The sequence below is a fragment of the Limulus polyphemus genome, unplaced genomic scaffold, assembly GCF_000517525.1.
Source record: "Limulus polyphemus unplaced genomic scaffold, Limulus_polyphemus-2.1.2 Scaffold3315, whole genome shotgun sequence".
Classification (NCBI taxonomy): domain Eukaryota; kingdom Metazoa; phylum Arthropoda; class Merostomata; order Xiphosura; family Limulidae; genus Limulus; species Limulus polyphemus.
In genome coordinates this window covers 59,950-78,936 of record NW_013668925.1, presented here as the reverse complement: position 1 = coordinate 78,936, position 18,987 = coordinate 59,950, and the positions used below count along the sequence as shown (strand labels likewise).

The window sequence follows — 18,987 nt, the reverse complement described above, 5'->3', positions numbered from 1 at the left end:
TAAAGAACCAAAATTTGTTTGTGCTTTATTGAGTATCATGTTAAAAGTTAGTAAATTAGGTCCTGGAATTTTCATTAGCTTGTGTGAACCATTTATAACGAGATTGGGTTTTTATACTTCTTATTAAGTATAAATGCTTTAGAATTAAAAAATAATGATATATTTCAGGAAAGTGGAGTTATAGACAAAGAATATGAGGAATTAACAAAATTTGATGATGGTTACCTGATGGAAAGTGTTCGAAAAAGTGTTTCCTGGCGGTTAGGGTTTAATGCAACCAGAAGTAAGTTATGTTTTTATTTTTTATCACATTTGTCATAATGAAATTCAGATTGATTTATATATTTTTAAGATTAGTGTCAATAGTCTTGAGATTGAACACAGAGAAGAGTGCCAATCATTGACATTTTATGCATTTAGTCAAAGAATGATACTGATAATTTAAATTTTGTTTTGAAAAGAACTCAAGTGAAATTATTCTTGAGATTCACTTAGTCAAAGAAGTATGCTAAGCAGTTACAGGTGAAATTAGAGATTTGAGATACTTTAAAAGAATGATGCTGATCAATTATAATTATCAGTTGTGTAATTAGCATGAGAAGTAAATTAGAAAAGACTGTTGTGAATTTACTATTGAGATCCATGAAAAGAATTATGATGATCATGTAAAAGTTGTCCAAAAACAGAGCTGGATTGATATATACATGTGGTTCGATTGAGTTTCACCCAGTAATGAAAGCAATAGAAGAGGAAGTGTGACTCAGTTAAGAGTTTTGTAGATTGATAATAAGGGATTTTTTAATTTCTAATGCTGCGTTATTTGTTGCATGATGAAAACTTTTAAAGTTTGTACTTGACTTACAAATATTGTGCACAGAAAGCTCATGATTGAATTATGGTAAATGTTTGATTTGTAGGATTATCTTAGTAAATATCATGAATTTAAAATTTCTTAAACTAATCCCTATTTTGACTCCATGTCTACAGTACTTACTAATTTTAGTGGAGTCAGAATAGGGATTTATAGCTTGATAAAATAATATAGACACTATTTACAGCCTTGTTTGTTTACCTTTTCTAGAGTTTTTAGATGTAGGCTTGAAAATATAATCCTTACATTTTGATTCAACTTGTTTCTGTACTTGATGATCTCTATTCCCCTTTTTAAGTTAACAACTTTTCGTTATCTAAAATAATATAACACTGATTAACGTGATGTAACATGCTTACCTTGTTAGGTCTACATGATACATATGTATGTTCTTTCACAGCCTGCTCTGCACAAATATGTGTTAGAATAAGGCGACACAAATAATGTAGCCAAATTGACAACAGAAACACACTTAGCATAAGTTGCCAATTATTGGCAACATTTACAACCACTACCTTAACCAACTATTTAAAAATAGCAATAGTGATATGAAATAGTGCTATATGCAGTGGTAATATATACTGAATATGCACTCACAATATCAGCAAGTATAAGAAACAGTTGAAAGAATCACCACTGTCATCTGAGTAGGAAAATCTACTATGGTAATTGTCCACTGTTAAAATTTGCTGTAATATAGACACAGAAATCCAAGTAGAGACAGCAAACTCAAGTAATGATGAACAATAGCGACTCGAGTAATGATATGCAACAGCAAAATATTTATAATCACGTAAATCAACTTTCAATGAAAAATCAATGTTTAAATAGATCATGGACATTCGCAGCATTTTATATAGTATATCTGGCTAGGATTTGGTGAAAAATACCCAGCTGATTTAGCTGTTGGCTTGTAAAACAATAATATTAATAATAATATGAACAAATGTGTCAATTTTGATTTTGTCTAACAATTGTGAAATCATTTATTGTGCTAATTATCAATGTTTGGGTGGTTTTAATTATTGGAAAGGAAGGTTTTGAGTGTTGTTTCAAGAATAAGACTGCTTTTAATATGTTTTTTTACCCAAATATTCTATTAAAGTTTTCAGCAAATTCTGTGCAATCACTATTAAGAACAACTAACATGGTTCATGATAAATACCTCATTTGTAGGATTGTCTTAAACAACAGGACATTTACATTTGTTTGCCTTCTTATAGACATTACTTCAGAAACACTACTCATCTCTCTGCACCACAGAGAGCTATTACCTTGCATGCACTGCTGTGTAAATCTCTGCACATGGCTTGAACTTAACTTCCATTCCTAAACCTGTCAACATGTATATATTAGACTAAAGCCCTCCACCAATAGGAGAGCAACACATCCTCCATGAACACTAATCCTCATGGACACTAGTAGATTTACATAAGCTCATTCTTGATAGTACAGAGAGGTGATTAGCTATCTGAAATACATTTTTACGTAAGTAAAATGTTAACTCTGTCATGCCTGGGTGGATGCATACCACCTTGAGAGAGAAATTGCACTATTGTATTAAACATTATAGAAAATAAACATGTAATTGTTTTTCCACACATTAAAAAAAACTTGAGTGGAGATTTATTCAATACAAAAGTTTTATTTATTTTATTTTATGCATACATTAAAAAAAAATGCATATTTTGATCTTGGGTTGATTACAGTGCACTCCAAATGAAATTGTAAATGTTTGTAAATTTCCTGATTTTTTTTCTCAACATAATACATTACTTGCAGCCCCTAGTGGGAAAGTCATAATAGTTTTGAACAAAACAGTGCTAAATTGACTATTTAACTTGAATACAAGTGTAGTTTTATCAATGTTTAGCTGATCACTGTCTCTAGGCATGATGTAATTGCCTATATCTCAGCTTAGAGAAGTTATAGGCTAGTGCTTCAAATATGTAATGAAAGTTCTTTTTTGACTATATAAGTGAGTATGGGTTCCATTTCAGTGGAGATACATTTAGAGATTGTAACAAAGTGATAAAAGCTTAACTTTGTGATATGTTACTACAAGAAAAGATGTTTGTGAATAACTTCTGCCACAATTACAGTCATGATTTCTTTATGAAAGCTTGCAAAAAGATTGATTTATAATTATATGCTTCATTTGAATTATGATGTTCCAGTATGATAGCAAATTCTTTTTATGGAACAACATGAGGTAAGCTTAGTTAAATCAGTTTGCACTCAACCACATCTAGTTTCATTTTGTTAGGCTTTTTTTACATTTGGCCTTATCAGTCTTGAATGAACATAGAAAATCACTGAAAGAAAGGTAAAAATATATATACACATGAATGAAATGAATATAAAATGGGTTTAGAACTCATTGCATATGTTAAATGAAACATTTTGATTAAGAATTTAAAAAACTTGTTTTATAATTTTTGGTATAGTAAAGCAGTTATTTTTATTGTAAACATAGACACAGTGAAACTGTATTCATTGTTTTTCAAATCAAAAGAAGGATAAAATTTAAAGTTTATAAAGTAATAACTTTATAGGAAAGTTTTGTAAGAATGTAGAAAAACAAAAATTGTTAATTAAAATCTATAATAAAGGTAACCATTTTTAATTGTTTCTTCAGAAAAAGACATATCACAATGAAATCCTGATTTTTCAAAGCTGTCAATGCATACAAAGTATCATATGTAAAAGTAATATATTTTATTTGCAGAAGCTACATAATGTATAGAAAGTTCACCCAAAGTTTCAAGTTATTTATTGAGTTGTTTTTTAATGCAATAAAAACAAACCTTAGAACAGGTGTATCAAATTGATGCAACTAGGCTTCTGAGAGTTAAAATAAGTAAAGGCTATTTACCTTTTTTTTTTTTTTTTTTCACTTGTGTCAGGTATTATATAAAGTAAGTCATCATTGTGCTGCATCATGAATTGCTTGTTGAAAAACCATAATTTTTCCATTAATAATTTCAGACTGTTTTTATCTTGTAAAAAAAGAGGTGCTTTGTTAGACCACAATTTAGCCACGATCTGGAATTCTAAGCTATGTAAACATTGAACAGACTGACTAGTACTTTAGAACTTATAGTGAATAATACTTAAGATTCTGTCTGAATCTGTCAGGCCAGTTGGTGCATAGTAACTTAACTGTGTGTGTGCCCAAAACATCATGTAAACTCTAAAAGGTTCAAATAAATTTAAAATTTGAATTGTAAGGCCAGGCTTAAAAATATTTCTGCTTGCTGTAACCTGACCAACCTTCTGAAATTGAGGCTGAATTTCTGCTGATATACCGACCTATCTAACAAAATTTGCCAACTTTAAAATTTTTATTGCCGTATTATGGTTAGAATGTTGTTAAATATACACAATTGTTTTAATTTAACTATAGTGCAAGTGTTAAATTTAATTATTTTTAGAAGCAATATTTTTTCACGTTTGTTTACATAATTGTATGAATTATACGATGTATGCTTCAGTTGTCATAAATTGACAATTGTTGTATTATTACGTCATTTTTAGAACCTAAGTTTTTATCGAGTATTAATACATCATAATATCTCATAGTGTGTTGAAAGTTCTAGGCCTCAGTTGATATTTATAAATACGCGTCCAAAATGTAGTTCAAGTCAGACAAAGCTAGTGAGAGATGTAGTCAAATAGATCTAGAATGTTTGTTTGTAAGTTTGGCTGTAAAGAGTGTATAGAAGCTGTTGTATGTTATATGATCTGATGAAGCTAGCTCGAAATGTCATTCTTCTTTAAATAAAAATATAACAAAACTTGATGATTGTTCAACCCATTCTGTAATGTCAATGCATTGAGGTTTGACAATGTGGCTTATCTCGTCCTCAGGACCATTCACTCTAAACTAATAAATACATGACCTAGCAGGTCATAAAAACTGTTTTGAAAAAATGTTAAAAATAATTTCTTTCACCTTACATTTTCAGTTTTTGTTATTGATCATAAATTTCCATTTACACATCCAATCAATTTGAATTTGATTGATAGTCATTAACGTATTTCCTTTGATAATTTATTTTACTGATTGTAATAGTTACTTCTTCCAGCTATAAATCATTAACAAAATGTAACTAAAACTGAACAACGTTTATAGGTGACCTAGTATCTCACCTTTCAAGATGGCATCAGTATTATCTTTGTCAGTCCAGGTGTATTGTGATTTTACATAAAATATTTTTGATTGAGATCAATTTATATCTCATAATTATAGGTTTTTTTTTCAATAAATAACAAGTATTTTGTTTGTCCATTGTTTGATTATGATGAACTTAACAATAATATTCAATAAATAAGAATTTGAGTCCTCAGAATATTTCGTTTTTGCCTACTATAGTCGCTAACATAACCTGATGTCTTGCCATAGAAAAATATTACCATGAAAACAATGTGTAAAGAAACTTTTTAAAATTTCTAGATCTGTGATTTGTTCCTAAGTCTTTTAAATTTTCTATTAGATCCCTGTGTTCACCCCTACTGGAGTTCTGAATAGTCAGTATTTTGAGAAACCCCAAATTACTGATCACACTGCCTTAGTTACTCTACTTTGGCATGAATAATTTATAACATGTTGTATCCAATTACATTTAAAGATTGGCTATAGCTGTTTTCAGAGCTGAGCTTCACTAGTAACTGATTAGACCACATGCTGAGACATCATAAAAGGGTAACTATGAAAGGTAACTATTAATAAATCACATGAGAAACAAGACATGAATAATTATATTCTCAAAGAATGATGGTATGTTATGAATTAATCATATTTTCAAGGGTTGACAGTATGTTAACAAATATAAATCTGTACTTTGGGATGGTCAGAAAAATTCTAAAAGAAATTAATAAATGCATTATTCAAAGGCAAAACTTCTCAGAGTTATACAGAAATGAAAGTTGAGACTTTTTTTTTTGCAAATTACAGTGAATAAATGTTACAAAATGACAAATATGAAGTTTGAAATGTTTTAGAGTTAAGTATTGTTGACATAGAATTATTACTTTTGCTGAAAGTTTGTCATGGTACGGCTAGTAATAAAATAAATAGACTGCTCAGGAGCATAAGAATTTACTATAAAAACATTTGCTTAATTTTTCTACTGTTCTTGTATGACTGAAAGATAGTAATTTGGGAGTGTTTGTTTGTTTGTTTGTTGTTAAGCACAAACCTACACAGTATACTATTTGTGCTTTGCTTACCATGAATATTGAAATCCAGGTTTGTAGTGTCATAAGAACAGAGACTTAATGCTGAGCTACTGGGAGAAAGTCATTTGTGGGACTGAAATATACTTTTTACATACATTTAGCCTTTTATATGAACAGAAGACCTCTTTGGCTTTTTGACTCAAATAAAAACACCTAATAGTAGTAAGAAAAAATTGACATATGAAATATTAATTCTTACCTCTTCCATTTAACAGAGGATGTAAAGTTGATGCGTAATACCTGTCGATTTGAGTTTGCTCTGTTTGGTGCTTCTCCATGGTGTGCGGTATTCAACACAGAAGAGATAAAGGTTTTAGAATTCTGGGATGATCTTGATGATTACTACGAGGACATCTATGGCAGTGAACGCAATTATCTTCAGGCTTGTCCAATAATTAAAGATTTCATTGATTATTTCAAGTAAGTTGAATTAAAATCTTATATAACAATTTGGCTTTTCTGTATAGAAGTACAGGAGACCAAATGTTGTGTCTAATTTGCTGAGATACTTTATCTTGTTGCTGAAACATTTGAAAGCTGTTAGTCAGCTTATAGAGAAGTGTTTCCATAACATACCATATGGGCATTGCTAAGAAACCAGTTAATTTAAGAAAGAAAATATTTTTTTTATCATAGTGCTTATATTTATGTCAGTCATAACATTATGCATGCACAGATAATCAAATTGTAAGAGAAAGTATATCATCAGACATGGTGACAACTCTAATACCTCCTGACCTTGTCATCAGTCCAGTGTTATATTTGAAACATGAGATCAGAATACATTTCAAAATGTAGAATTATCTAATGATCTGTAAGCGTGACAGTCAGTAAGTCTAGTGTGTGGTTAAAACTGCTGTAACCCAACTATCAATAGTTATTTAGTAATGGCATTACCTAAACAATGATAGCTATTTTACAGCAGTATATGGTTGGAATTGAGTCTTGAAATTACAGTCATAAAATGAGTATTTCTGTACCATATCAGTGATTCTCAGCACAAGTTATTCAGATAATTTGTTCTCAGTGCATAACTGGGGCTGTGCCAATAAAAAAAGAAACACACCAAAATTAAAAGCCATTTTAACTGGCAATACCAAAAAAATATTCAGTTCTGCAGTTTGAGAATGTAAATAAAATTTCAGTTGAGACATAATAGTTATGACATTTAACATCTTGAAGAAAGGTTCTTCCAGTAGGTCAAATGGCAAATTCTTTTTTTTTCACACAACCTTCAGCTCAACAAGGTATGAATACAGATTATAATGAGGCAATCATCAGGAGAACAATAAAACAAGTGGAATATAAAATAAACTTAGCAGTGTTTCAGTGTAATTTATAGATTCCCATTACCACTTTGATAAATAGCAGGCAAATTTGTGACACTGATCACAAAATCTTGTGCTACAACAGAATACCCCATGCACAAACTGTCATAAAGAAATCATGATTTACATTAATTCTGCCATGAATGAAAATTGTGCTTATGTACAAATAGTTTAAAGCTTTTTGTAATTTTTATTATGCTATAGACAAAAGCAATGTAATAATATTGTTGATTAGTTTGAATACATTTGTTATTCTGTGTGTGATAAAGGGTTTGAGAATTAAAGGATACATAGATTTGTGTATTTTGTTTTGGTTTGAGGTTTAGAAGTATGTATTTTTAATGTTCATGTGTAGGTGCTACACTTCAGCAGTTCATGATTTTCAGGAACTTCCATGGTTCTTAGAAATCTACCCAAAGTGTTTTTCTTACTATAGAATGAACAATTAAAAAAAACACCAAAATACTACTTGTCCAATGGACAAGTTTAAATATAACGATAAATCTTCTTGTCTAAAGCATTGGAAAATATGAATTCAACATCCCTGGGCTGGAACGTCGAGAGCCAGCACGGGCCCCCGGGCAAACATCCTCGCCGGGCCCCCTTTATCTCTTTCTTTTTTAACATTTTCAAGAATTTATTAAAAAGAAGATCCTAAATTAGGACAGCAACGAGCTCATAAACCAGATAAAATCATAGCAGTAGCCATTTTTACCTCACAGCGTAAAAACGTTAACAAAGTAACAACAAATATCTATTAAATCTATAAAGTAACAAATACATATTAATTATTACTCAAATTATTATTTCAGTCGTTCTTAATGTATCAAGCGTCTATATGCAAAGAAAAGCCAAAAACTATGTTTTTTATCATTGAATGAAGATATAGCCTAAAGATGCTTTGCGGGCTTTACGGCATAACCAGGTTTCATTCTCCCGGGCCCCTGGGCAGTTGCCCCCCTTTGCCCCTCCCCTCTCAGCGGGCCTGTCCCTGGGTAACATTTCAAGCCTAAAGTACTTGTTCAATGTGCAAAATTAATCAATAAATGTGGTGACAATCCTCCAGTTATCCTTGTAATATTGGTATGACTGACTGATCAGTAAAATTTTTCAAGGAAGGTCTGCTTACTGTAATGTTATCTAAAAACACACTCTTTCATTATTTTGTTGTATTGACCATTACTGTATCCAAGCAGCTTGTTGCCTCACTTAACTAGTTGTCTTCCCTTGAGAAGTGTCAATGTATTACATAAGAAATGGGAACCACACTCTCTTACGTTAGTTGTGTGATTAATGGGGGCTTGTAGGGAGGTAGTAATGTGCTGTCTCCAATTCAAAGAATTCTTTACTTTGATCTCATGGACCATCAGATAGATATGTATGGCATTATGATTGTTGCGACAGCTGTGGGTAGTAAGGTAGTCTTCATTTTTCTCAGTGCATAAGTGATGTTGTGTAATAATATTGTAATATTGTTAGTATATTGTGTGGTTTTCAAGATTTCCCATATATGTTTCAGTTGTTGTGTGGTGTGTGTCATGACTAGTGTTATGTATCAGTAACAACATGGTGTGTTTCAGTTCTAATATGTGGCATGTATGGTAACTAGTGTTATGTGAGTATCTGTAACAACATGGCGTGTGTGTCATGACCAGTGTTATGTATCAGTAATAACATGATGTGTTTCAGTTCTAACATGGTGTATGTGTCAGTAACAACATATGTTTCAGATCTAATGTGGTGTATGTGTGTCATGACCAGTGTTATGTACCAGTAGCAACATGATGTGTTTCATTTCATGTGTTAGAACCAGTGTTATGTGTTTTAGTTTGTATATTTAAAAAACAGTGTTATGTGTTTATTCTAATGCTAATGTTGTTGTTTTAGTCAGGATCACTGTTGTATGCACTTAAATTTCAACATTATGTATTTTTGGGTTAATGAATTCTTAAATAATAGGAATATTGCAAAGAACAATACTTCCTTCACAGAAAAAGAGTGATATAGAATAGAAAGAATCAATTAGACTGATGATAAAATATTTTCTTTGTAGTCTTGCAGTTAAAGGAAAAGGACCAAAAGCTGTGCTCCACTTTTCCCATGCGGGAGCTCTTAAGAAGGTTTTCACCAGACTAGGATTATTTCTCAACTCTCCCCCATTGATGGCAGACAACTATTGTGAATCTGAGTCACGTAAATACCGGTCCAGTTTAGTTTGTCCATTTAATGCTAATCTTCTTTTAGTGTTATACAAATGTCATGATGAATATTTTGTTTCATCTTTTTTACAAGAAAAACCAGTTGTGTTGGAAGGGTGTGAGGATTCAGTTTGCCCACTGAACACTTTCAATTCAGTATATGCACCAATGGCTTCCAACTGTAACCTTTATGAAATATGTAGCTTACCTTATGCTTGATTTCTTCCTTAACACTTCTAGTTTCTAGCAATAAACATAAGTGATTTCTACCATTTTTACCTACTTGTTGAAGCCATACCTACAATACATTAATACATACTGTGTTGTCGTATCCCAGTCAGCCTGATAAGTCCCGGTACTGGGCAAAAGGCCTCATCAGTGCTGGATTTGGCAGATATAATGTGGTTGGAATATTTCTATACAGTATGTTTTTCTTTCAGTATTAAGTTATTAGAAATACATTTATGCAGATGTAAAAAATAGACTTTAATACATTTATCAGATACAAGTTTGCTGAAACATTGAAGTGTTAGAACTAAATACTTGCACAAAAAGTAGGCAGTCATTCCATTATTATTATTATTAGGTACTTGGTCAACATTAAAAAAAAATTGTAAGCTTGAGCACTAAACATTAATATATGTAAAAGTATTTGTATTTTTATATCAGGCAGTTGTGCACGGTAGTAGATTTATATGATTATTCTTATTGCAATGAAAGTTTAAAAGTTTGCACTGTTAAGGTGAAGAGGGTATTTTGATTTTTAAGATTTAAATTTTGTATAAATAATAGATTCTTTGAAATTATTTTACATCACAAAGATGTAGATGCAAATATTGTTGATTTAGCTAGGGATAAATATGCGAGTTTTTCTGTGGAAAAGAACTTGTTTTTCAGAGAAGCAGTTGTACAACAGTTTGGAAATGATTTGTTTATGATAACCTGTACCTTCATTTATATATTCCTAAGCACTTGTTCTAACCACGATGTTAAACTGTGATTAAGTTATTTATCTAATTTTTTAATTTGTCGTTTTCCTTAATTGCAGTACTTTATGTGTTATTTACCTTTTCAAGTGAGTGGAAGGTAATGTGTTTATGGTGAATGGATCCTTACGTGACATTATTACTTGACTTGTTTTAAGGAAAAGTCTCCAAAATTGCAGTATAGTAATTGCATTTAGTCTGATGTACATATAGGCTTATGATACAAAGTAATAGCAAGAGATATGTTCAGTGGAAGTTTGATGTCTGTTTATTATTTTCAACACATTACCTTCCACTCACTTGAACAGCAGAAGTCCATTAGCAAACTTGGACAAAGTGTTTAATATACTGTCTAAAGCTACTTTACAAGTTCTGTTGAATATGTATGTATAAGCACTGGTTCATAACATTAAATAGAAAAATAATTATGAAATAAAAATAGACATAAGTTCAAGAAAAGTTTGGAAGAATAACATATTCAAATAGGATACAAATTTAATGTTCATTGTACATGTAGTGGCATTGGTTTTATTTTGGTACTGTGTATAAGCAAATAAGATAATTGTTGTTATTTGTTAAAATATAATTTTTATACTCTTACCACCATGTTGTTTGAAAATATGTTGAATTATTTAACAGTATAAAGTAATCACAATATTATCATTTGGAAAATTACAAAATTATGTTCAGAATGAGGTCACTTTGAAATTCAGAAAGTTGAAATTAATAAAATGTAAATGTTTTATAATAGCTTTATGGTGGCCATTATCAATATTTGTTGTTGTTTTTTTAGTTGGTTACATACAAGTCTCCATTACTTGACAATCTTTATTACTGAATTTACTAAAATACTACATGTTTTGTTATCCAGTGTAACCTATCTGTATCTTACAGTTGGTACAGCTATTTGAAGTACTTTATTTAATGCTGTAGTGTTATGGCAGTATGACCCTTTGCTGAATTTTAAGTTCTATTAGTCACACTGTGAATTGGTTCACTTGGGTCTTCTGGACATTGAAATTGTAATATTCATTTTTCATTTTATCACATTTGTTTGCTGTGAACTGTTTTAATCTTTTCTGGAAATTGAACTGCATAAAAATATAGAAAATGACTGCTGATATAATCAATTTGGAAAGCCTCTTATTGGATAAATTTTTTTATGAAGTAAATGAAATTATCCTTACCGTGGCTGTTTACAAAAGAGCATCTACTATTTAAGTGGGAACACAGTCAAGTAAGAGTGCTGAATTTCAATAGGAAGGCTGTGTTTGAAGGTTTTTAGTGAGAAAATTTCAGTTTGAAACATTTTCTTACTTAGATAGTCACCATTGTGAAATTCATTAGTAGCATCTGGTCTATAAAATAATATACAAGTATTTCAAAAATTGTGAGGGTCCAAAATGGATAATTTAAGTGCATATTCTGTTTTAACATGATAGATTAAATGACAATCAGTATCATATTTTAATGTAAGAAACATAAGAAAATCAGACAAACTTGATCTTTGGTAAATGCTTATTTGTATTTAGTTGTTAGTTAATGTGGTAGAGGACATTTTATATCCTAGAATTTATTTTTAATCAGTTAGATGAAACATATTTTACATTGCATTAGTTTAATGTTATCTGAAATAAATGTAAATGCTCTTAATTATATTTGGGTTGCTATTTAACCAGTTTATTGAAAGAACTTTATTCTGTAAGTTACACACTATTTACTTTAAGTATTTTGGTATTGGAAATTAAAAGTTTTTTTCTCATGGAAATCATTTGTTTTTCTTGGAGTTTATTTATTGTGACATTTTATTTAGGAAATCTCAATTTGCTGTATTACATTTTACCATAAGTACTAGTTTTACCAAAAACAAAAAACTTGCATGAAGTTTAATGAACTATTAAATAAAACTGACAGTTTATAGGCAATTTTATATATATATATATATATTTTCATATAAAAAATGAAGCTTATTTCTCAATAGTATGCCAGTAATATACAAACAAAGTTAATACCAGTTATGATAGAAGCAGACTAGCAATTACAAGTATTTTAAATTTACCAAATGTATACAAGCAACTGTCCAAAACTACTAATGTTTATCTTTCATTGCTAAACATTCTCATATATACTCCAATATTTAACTTTCATATACTAGTGACTGTCAAAACAAACACTACAAATAGAAGCAGTACCTGACATATATAAGAAATCTGTAGTTACTGTAATGTAATAGACATGGATTCCAGACATCTTTGTTCACAGGTTACTACAAATATATTCTCAGACATGTGCAAAAACTTGCATACCACAGTTCAACACTTCCAGCTTAGAGGTATTTCTGACATCAATATACTTTTAGACTAATTTTAATGTGTGTATAGATAGAGCTGGACAATTAATCAGTATAATTAATTACCTTTGAACAATGATTACATTGATTAGTGTCACATAAACTAATGGTTCATCAAAATTGCAATTAAATCAAGATTAATGAGTTGTATTACACAATGATATGGCTAATATTGATATGAGAGCAACTAGTCTGCAGCTTAAGACAAACACTATTCCATGATTTGATCTTATACTGATGGAATAGTGTTTGTCTTAAGCTGCAGACTAGTTACTCTCATGTCAAGTTTAGCCATATCATTGTGTAATACAAATCATGAAACATAATTTTATCTAATTTCAATTCTAATTCTTGTATGTGAAAAGGAGATTTTAGTCAGAAAAGTAAGAATTGTTTTGTTACAAGGTTTAAGCTATTCATACAAAATATTAAAATACATTACGAGATAAAAGTATGTGAGAATATTATACTTGATTGAAGACTATTGTGGATTGCATCTACCTTACAAGTTTTTGGACAATGTTTTAATCAAGCTACTAGAGCAGATCTTCATCAGGTCAAACTGGTTAATTTGAAATGTTAGTATATGGCTGTAATGTTTTTTTTTGTAGCACAAAACTGCTGGAATAAAGTATAGTATATAATTTCTTAAATAAATAATAATAAAATATTTCAAATTCTAAAAGTTTTTGTAAATTAAAGTTGGTTATTTTACCTGAACACACATACTTTGAGTTTGTAAATGAAGCTGTCATCCCGCCACCTCCCAAAAGGGAAGACTGACCCTTTTTGGACTTGAGAGGGGTACCATTTGCATCTCTTACTTTTTTTCCCTTCTCACAATGGAAGTTCTTAACCAAATTACTTGAAGAATTGTAAAATCTTAATAGTATTTCATTGTGGTTTAAAAAAAGCATATCATTTGATTTACCTTTTCTATCATTCTTGTTATGTTGTGAAATTTCAAAAATTTGGTTGTGAAACATTGAAAATACTTCCTTTAATTGAAAATCTTTTAGAATTTCCTATTTCATTAAAACTGTTGATTAGAAAGTTCAATTTTTGTATATCTACTTAGTTTCAACTTGATTGATGTTCATTAATGTCTTTGTCTTTGATACTTTTACTTAGCCAATTGCAGTATTCACCACTTCTGCTATAAATTGTAAACAATGACTTGATGTCAGTTCAAACTAGGTAATAATATTTTTGCAACAATATTCTTGGTCAATATCAATGTGTTTCTAATAAATACAGTTTCTTTTCAATGAATAATGTTATTATATTTATCTATGTTCTTTGAATATGATAAACTTAACATTAATACTCAATAAAAAAAAGGATTTGAGTGATTGGTATAAAAATTAATAGAACTAAAACTGTATTTTGTATTTCCTCTTGAGTCCAGTCTTTTTTCTGCATTTTACATTGACTCATTTAGTGCTACTCCATAATCGATAACTTGCGTGAATTTCCTGTTATTTAGCAGATCTATCCAATAGCTCAAACATATATTCATTTCAGCTTGAAGGTACACAAACTTTTAGCTACGTCTTTTAGTGAAAATATATGCCCAACTTGTGAAGAACAGGCTTAGTAATGTGTTTCCAGTAACCAGAGGAAATAAGTGCAAACTATAGTTAAAAAATAAATGGCACATATCAACACATTAAATACACATGGCTGAACTTTGGAAATTAAATGTAATAAACTTAAACTTCAAGATACTTGCAAAATGATAACTAAAATCATTCCATTTACATCTATATAAAATTAATTAATACAACTGATAAAAAATAAATTTTAAGCCTTGAGCGTAAACATCCCAGCTGCTTATTACATATCAAGATAAAAGTTTATAATAAATATATCAGTGGCAAGTTTAGGAAAATTACCTTGCCAAATTCAAAATTTAACATCACAAATATTCATACTTAAATATACACACACACACATATATATATTTATATAAGTACTTATAATCTTTATATGGAGACGCATTTATTTATTTTCTATTTGAAAAGGTAAATTTCTCATATAGAATAAAAACAACTGAATACATATTCAGTCATTATCAATTAAAGCATCATAAACAGACTCAAACACAATTCAAGTTTATATAAAACCCATTCTGTTTCTGATGTAAACATAAAGACAAAGAATCATTATAGACTAATATGCAGGTGGTTAGGGTGCTCAACTCGCAATCTGAGAGTCGCAGGTTCGATTCCACAACCCACTAAACATGTTTGCCCTTTCAGCTGTGGGAGCATTATAATGTGACAATCAATCCCACTATTCGTTGGTAAAAGAGTAGCCCATGAATTAGCAGTGGGTGGTGATGACTAGCTGTCTTCCCTCTAGTCTTACACTGCTAAGTTAGGGACGGCTAGCGCAGATAGCCCTCATGTAGCTTTGCGCAAAATTCAAACAAACAAACAAACATACTAATATTCATAGAACAAAGCAATCACAAAATCTTTGAAATACAAGGTTTTAGATTGTTTAATAGGGTTAGAGTATTTAAAAGAAGGGGGAAATGGTTTACTTGTAAAACATCACTTTCATCCTGGTAAAAGATAATAGCAATGAGGTTGCACCTATTTGTTTTTCTGTTAGTGTTATAAGGAGAGAAGGCTATTTGCTAACAGACCATCAGATAAAAATAATGAGAAACTGTACAGTGAGATAAAAAATTCAGGTGTTAATGAGATTGTAACTGTGGGGGATTTTAATTTCAGGCACATAGATTGGGAAATGTTAAAAGTCAAACCAGGAAGAAGACGGGACTTAAGAAACTGTTCAGAATGGTTTTATTTACCAGTTGGTCAGGAAACCTACTAGGAACAATGGTATTTTAGGGTTATCATTAACTTCTAATATAAAAATGGTTGATAAGGTAGAGATTGAAGAAAATCTGGGTGAAAGTGATCATTGCTTAATTAGGTTTGATGTTTTGCTGCATATGGAGATAAGGAATAAGATTTTCATTCCAAATTTTTAAAAAGCAAAATTTGAAGTTATGAGACGAATTACCTGTTGTGAACTGGGCAATTGAATCAATTAGAGACAGTGATCAAATGTCCAAACTTTTAAAAATAAATTTTTGATATTCAAAATAGACATGTTCCTTATGTAAAAAGGATTTCTACAAGTAAAAAACCAGATTGACTCACAAAGGGTTTAAAGGATAAAATTAAAGAAAAAAGCATTTAAAATTTAGGAAGTTTAAATTAACTGCTGTATTTAAAGACTTAGAGAATTGTAGATGATGAAGAGAATTAATCAAATGGAAAAAAAAACATGAAAAAAGTAATAGTAAGGTTTTCTTTAAATACATTAAGGTTAAGTAAAATGTTAGGATGGGAGTAAGGCCATTGATGGGTGATACAGGAAGGCTCATATCTGATGATTATGAGATGGCTGGGTTATTAAATTCTACTCATTCTTTAATTTTTACTAATGAATATTGAAGCAGTATTTCTCATCCTGAACAGTAAATGCTAGATGTAAAAAGAAAAAAAATCAAACAAAGTGATCACATTAATTCTGAGTTTGTTAAGAAAAGAATGATAGATCTCCTGGGCCAGATGATATTATCCCCAAGGGTTTATGTTTTGAATATGTGAGCCACTTGCTTCTATTATTTTTTTGTAATTCCTTGAATAGTGGACAGGTACCAGAAGATTGGAAGTTGGCTAATGTTACCCTTCTTTTCAAGGGAGGTGATAAAACTTGTCCAGTAATCATAGACCTATTAGCTTTAAATCAGTTTGAAAATTTTTTGAAAATATGATAAAAGAGGCTTTGCAAAGTCATTAAATAAAATTTAAAATCTACTTGGATAGTCAGCATGGTTTCACTAGTGTAAAATCCTGCCTTACTTATCTTTTAACATTCTTTGAAGAGGTTATTGCTTATTTAGATGAGGAATGGGTGTGGATATGGTGAATCTAGATTTTCAGAAAGCATTTGACAAAATGCCACATAAAAGGCTTGTTAGAAAAATTATTTCTATAAGTGTGAAGAATAGGTTGGCTCATTGGATAGAAGACTGGCTAGATGGAGGAAAGCAGAGGGTTGTTATAAACGGAGTTCAGCCAAACTGGATTAATGTTACAAGTGGTGTACTTCTGGGCTCAGTGTTAGGACCTTTTATCTTTTTGATTTACATCAGTGTTCAATAAATTATTTAAATTTGCTAATGATATTGAGATTTTGGGTGTTGCCTGCTGTGAGCAGGAGGATGCTACTTTAAAAGAAGATTTGGATTATTTGATGAGTTGGGCAAATAAATGTCAGATAGCTTCTAATTATAATAAATGGGAGATAATGCATGTGGGATATTATAATTTGAATTTTGAATGTAATTTTGATAATAACTTTAGTAGCATTAGGGAAGAAAAAGATCTTGGTGTTCTAGTTGATTAGTCTTTTAAGCCATTCAAGCAATGTGTTGTTACTATTGGCAAAGCAAGTAGGACTCTAGATTGTTTCTTCAGAAATATTCAATATAAAAAAGGTTATAATTTCATTATATAGGCCATTGGTTAGGCTGCATTTTGTGTGTTGTGTTCAGTCTTGAGTTTTTTACCTTAGGAAGGGTATTGAATTGTTGGAAAGGGTTCAGAGAAGGGCTACTAAGATGATACCTGGAATGGTTAAGATCTCTGAAATTGCTTTCCTTTGAAAAAAGAAGAGTTAGAGAGGATCTGATTGAGGTGTTTAAGATTATTAAGGGAATTTATGTGTTGGTTAATCATCTTTTTCATACTTAATGTTAAGAATGGTAGGACTAGTGGAGACAAATATAAATTTTCAGAGTAGAAGTCATCTTCAGTTAAGACAGCTTTACTTTTGTAATAGTGTGGTTGGCTTTTAGAATGGGTTGCCTTCACATGTGGTGGATGTACTTAATTTAAAGGAAGGCTTGATAAATGTTTGAATAATAAGTGCTGGCTTTGAGTTTTTATTTTCATTTTAAAGTTTAGTGTATAGGACAGTCTAGATGAACCGATAAGTCTGTTGTTGTTCTTAAATTATATGAAGTGTAATGTACAAGACATTTCAGTCTAAATCTGCAATTAGTGCAGCTCATCACAGCTGCACATTACATCTCATTGATAATAAACTTCAAGTAAACTGTCTGGTCTTTATGGTTTTTTTACATCAGGCCAAAAAATATTGGCAAAATAAAAATATGCTTATCTTCACTCAGCTGCTCCACTCAAGTCCCAGGTCATGACACTCTGTGGTAGTCTTAAGTAAACAGTTACATACAGATAACTCACAACTACAATTCCAGGTTAAAATTCTGGTCACTGAACCAAAATTTTATCCTTCCTAAGTTCTCTGTGATGTTATCGGTTAAACTGATTTCCCAAAAGAGTAAATTAGTTAGGTCTACTGTATAGTGTGTCGGCTAGATATATTGCAAACTAATACTATTTTCTAATAAAACTTACTGAATCTGTGCTAATAAATAAATGGACTAGACATAAAGTGCTATATACAATGAAAACAGTCTTTATTTAACACAAGTCAAGCATGTGTACTTTATCTTATGGGTAATGGACAATTACCTTTACTGGAATTGTGAATTGATTAGGCTAGCTCTACTTCCTCAAGACTTATTTCCAAACTGATTGGACTTACTCGGGATGTTCCAGATTGACTAAATTTCATGTTGCTTAATTACATCTATAATGTCAGACTTACCCAGAACCTAGAGCACTACTCATGTGACTAGTCATTCCCATTCAAACATAAGGTAGGTTGTAGCCTTGAGATATCAACTGGCCTACCACTGGAGGACACTGCAGTCAATCTTCATGCACAAGGGACAGGTTTACAGCTATACCCTCCATAGGCCCGGCATGACCAGGTGGTTAAGGCGCTCGACTAGCAATCTGAGGTTCGCGGGTTCGAATCCCCATCACACCGAACATGCTTGCCCATTCAGCTGTGGGGGGTGTTATAATGTGACGGTCAATCCCACTATTTGTTGGTAAAA

The 18,987-nt window shown here is 30.8% G+C and overlaps 1 protein-coding gene across 3 annotated transcripts in view; it reads left to right on the top strand.

Moving 5' to 3' along the window:
* The window catches only part of LOC106469118 (multiple inositol polyphosphate phosphatase 1-like), a 41,796-nt gene extending 29,389 nt beyond the window's left edge, over nucleotides 1-12,407 (top strand). For 2 of the 3 annotated variants that reach the window (XM_022397547.1, XM_013929572.2), the window contains 3 exons: nucleotides 169-283; nucleotides 6,328-6,532; nucleotides 9,494-12,407. In XM_022397547.1, coding sequence (XP_022253255.1) covers nucleotides 169-283; nucleotides 6,328-6,532; nucleotides 9,494-9,857 — 684 coding nt within the window. In that variant the 3' untranslated portion in view covers nucleotides 9,858-12,407. The remainder of the gene's footprint in view (nucleotides 1-168; nucleotides 284-6,327; nucleotides 6,533-9,493) is intronic. The other variant, XM_013929573.2, reaches the window with a different exon arrangement.
* The last annotated feature ends 6,580 nt before the right edge of the window (nucleotides 12,408-18,987 follow it).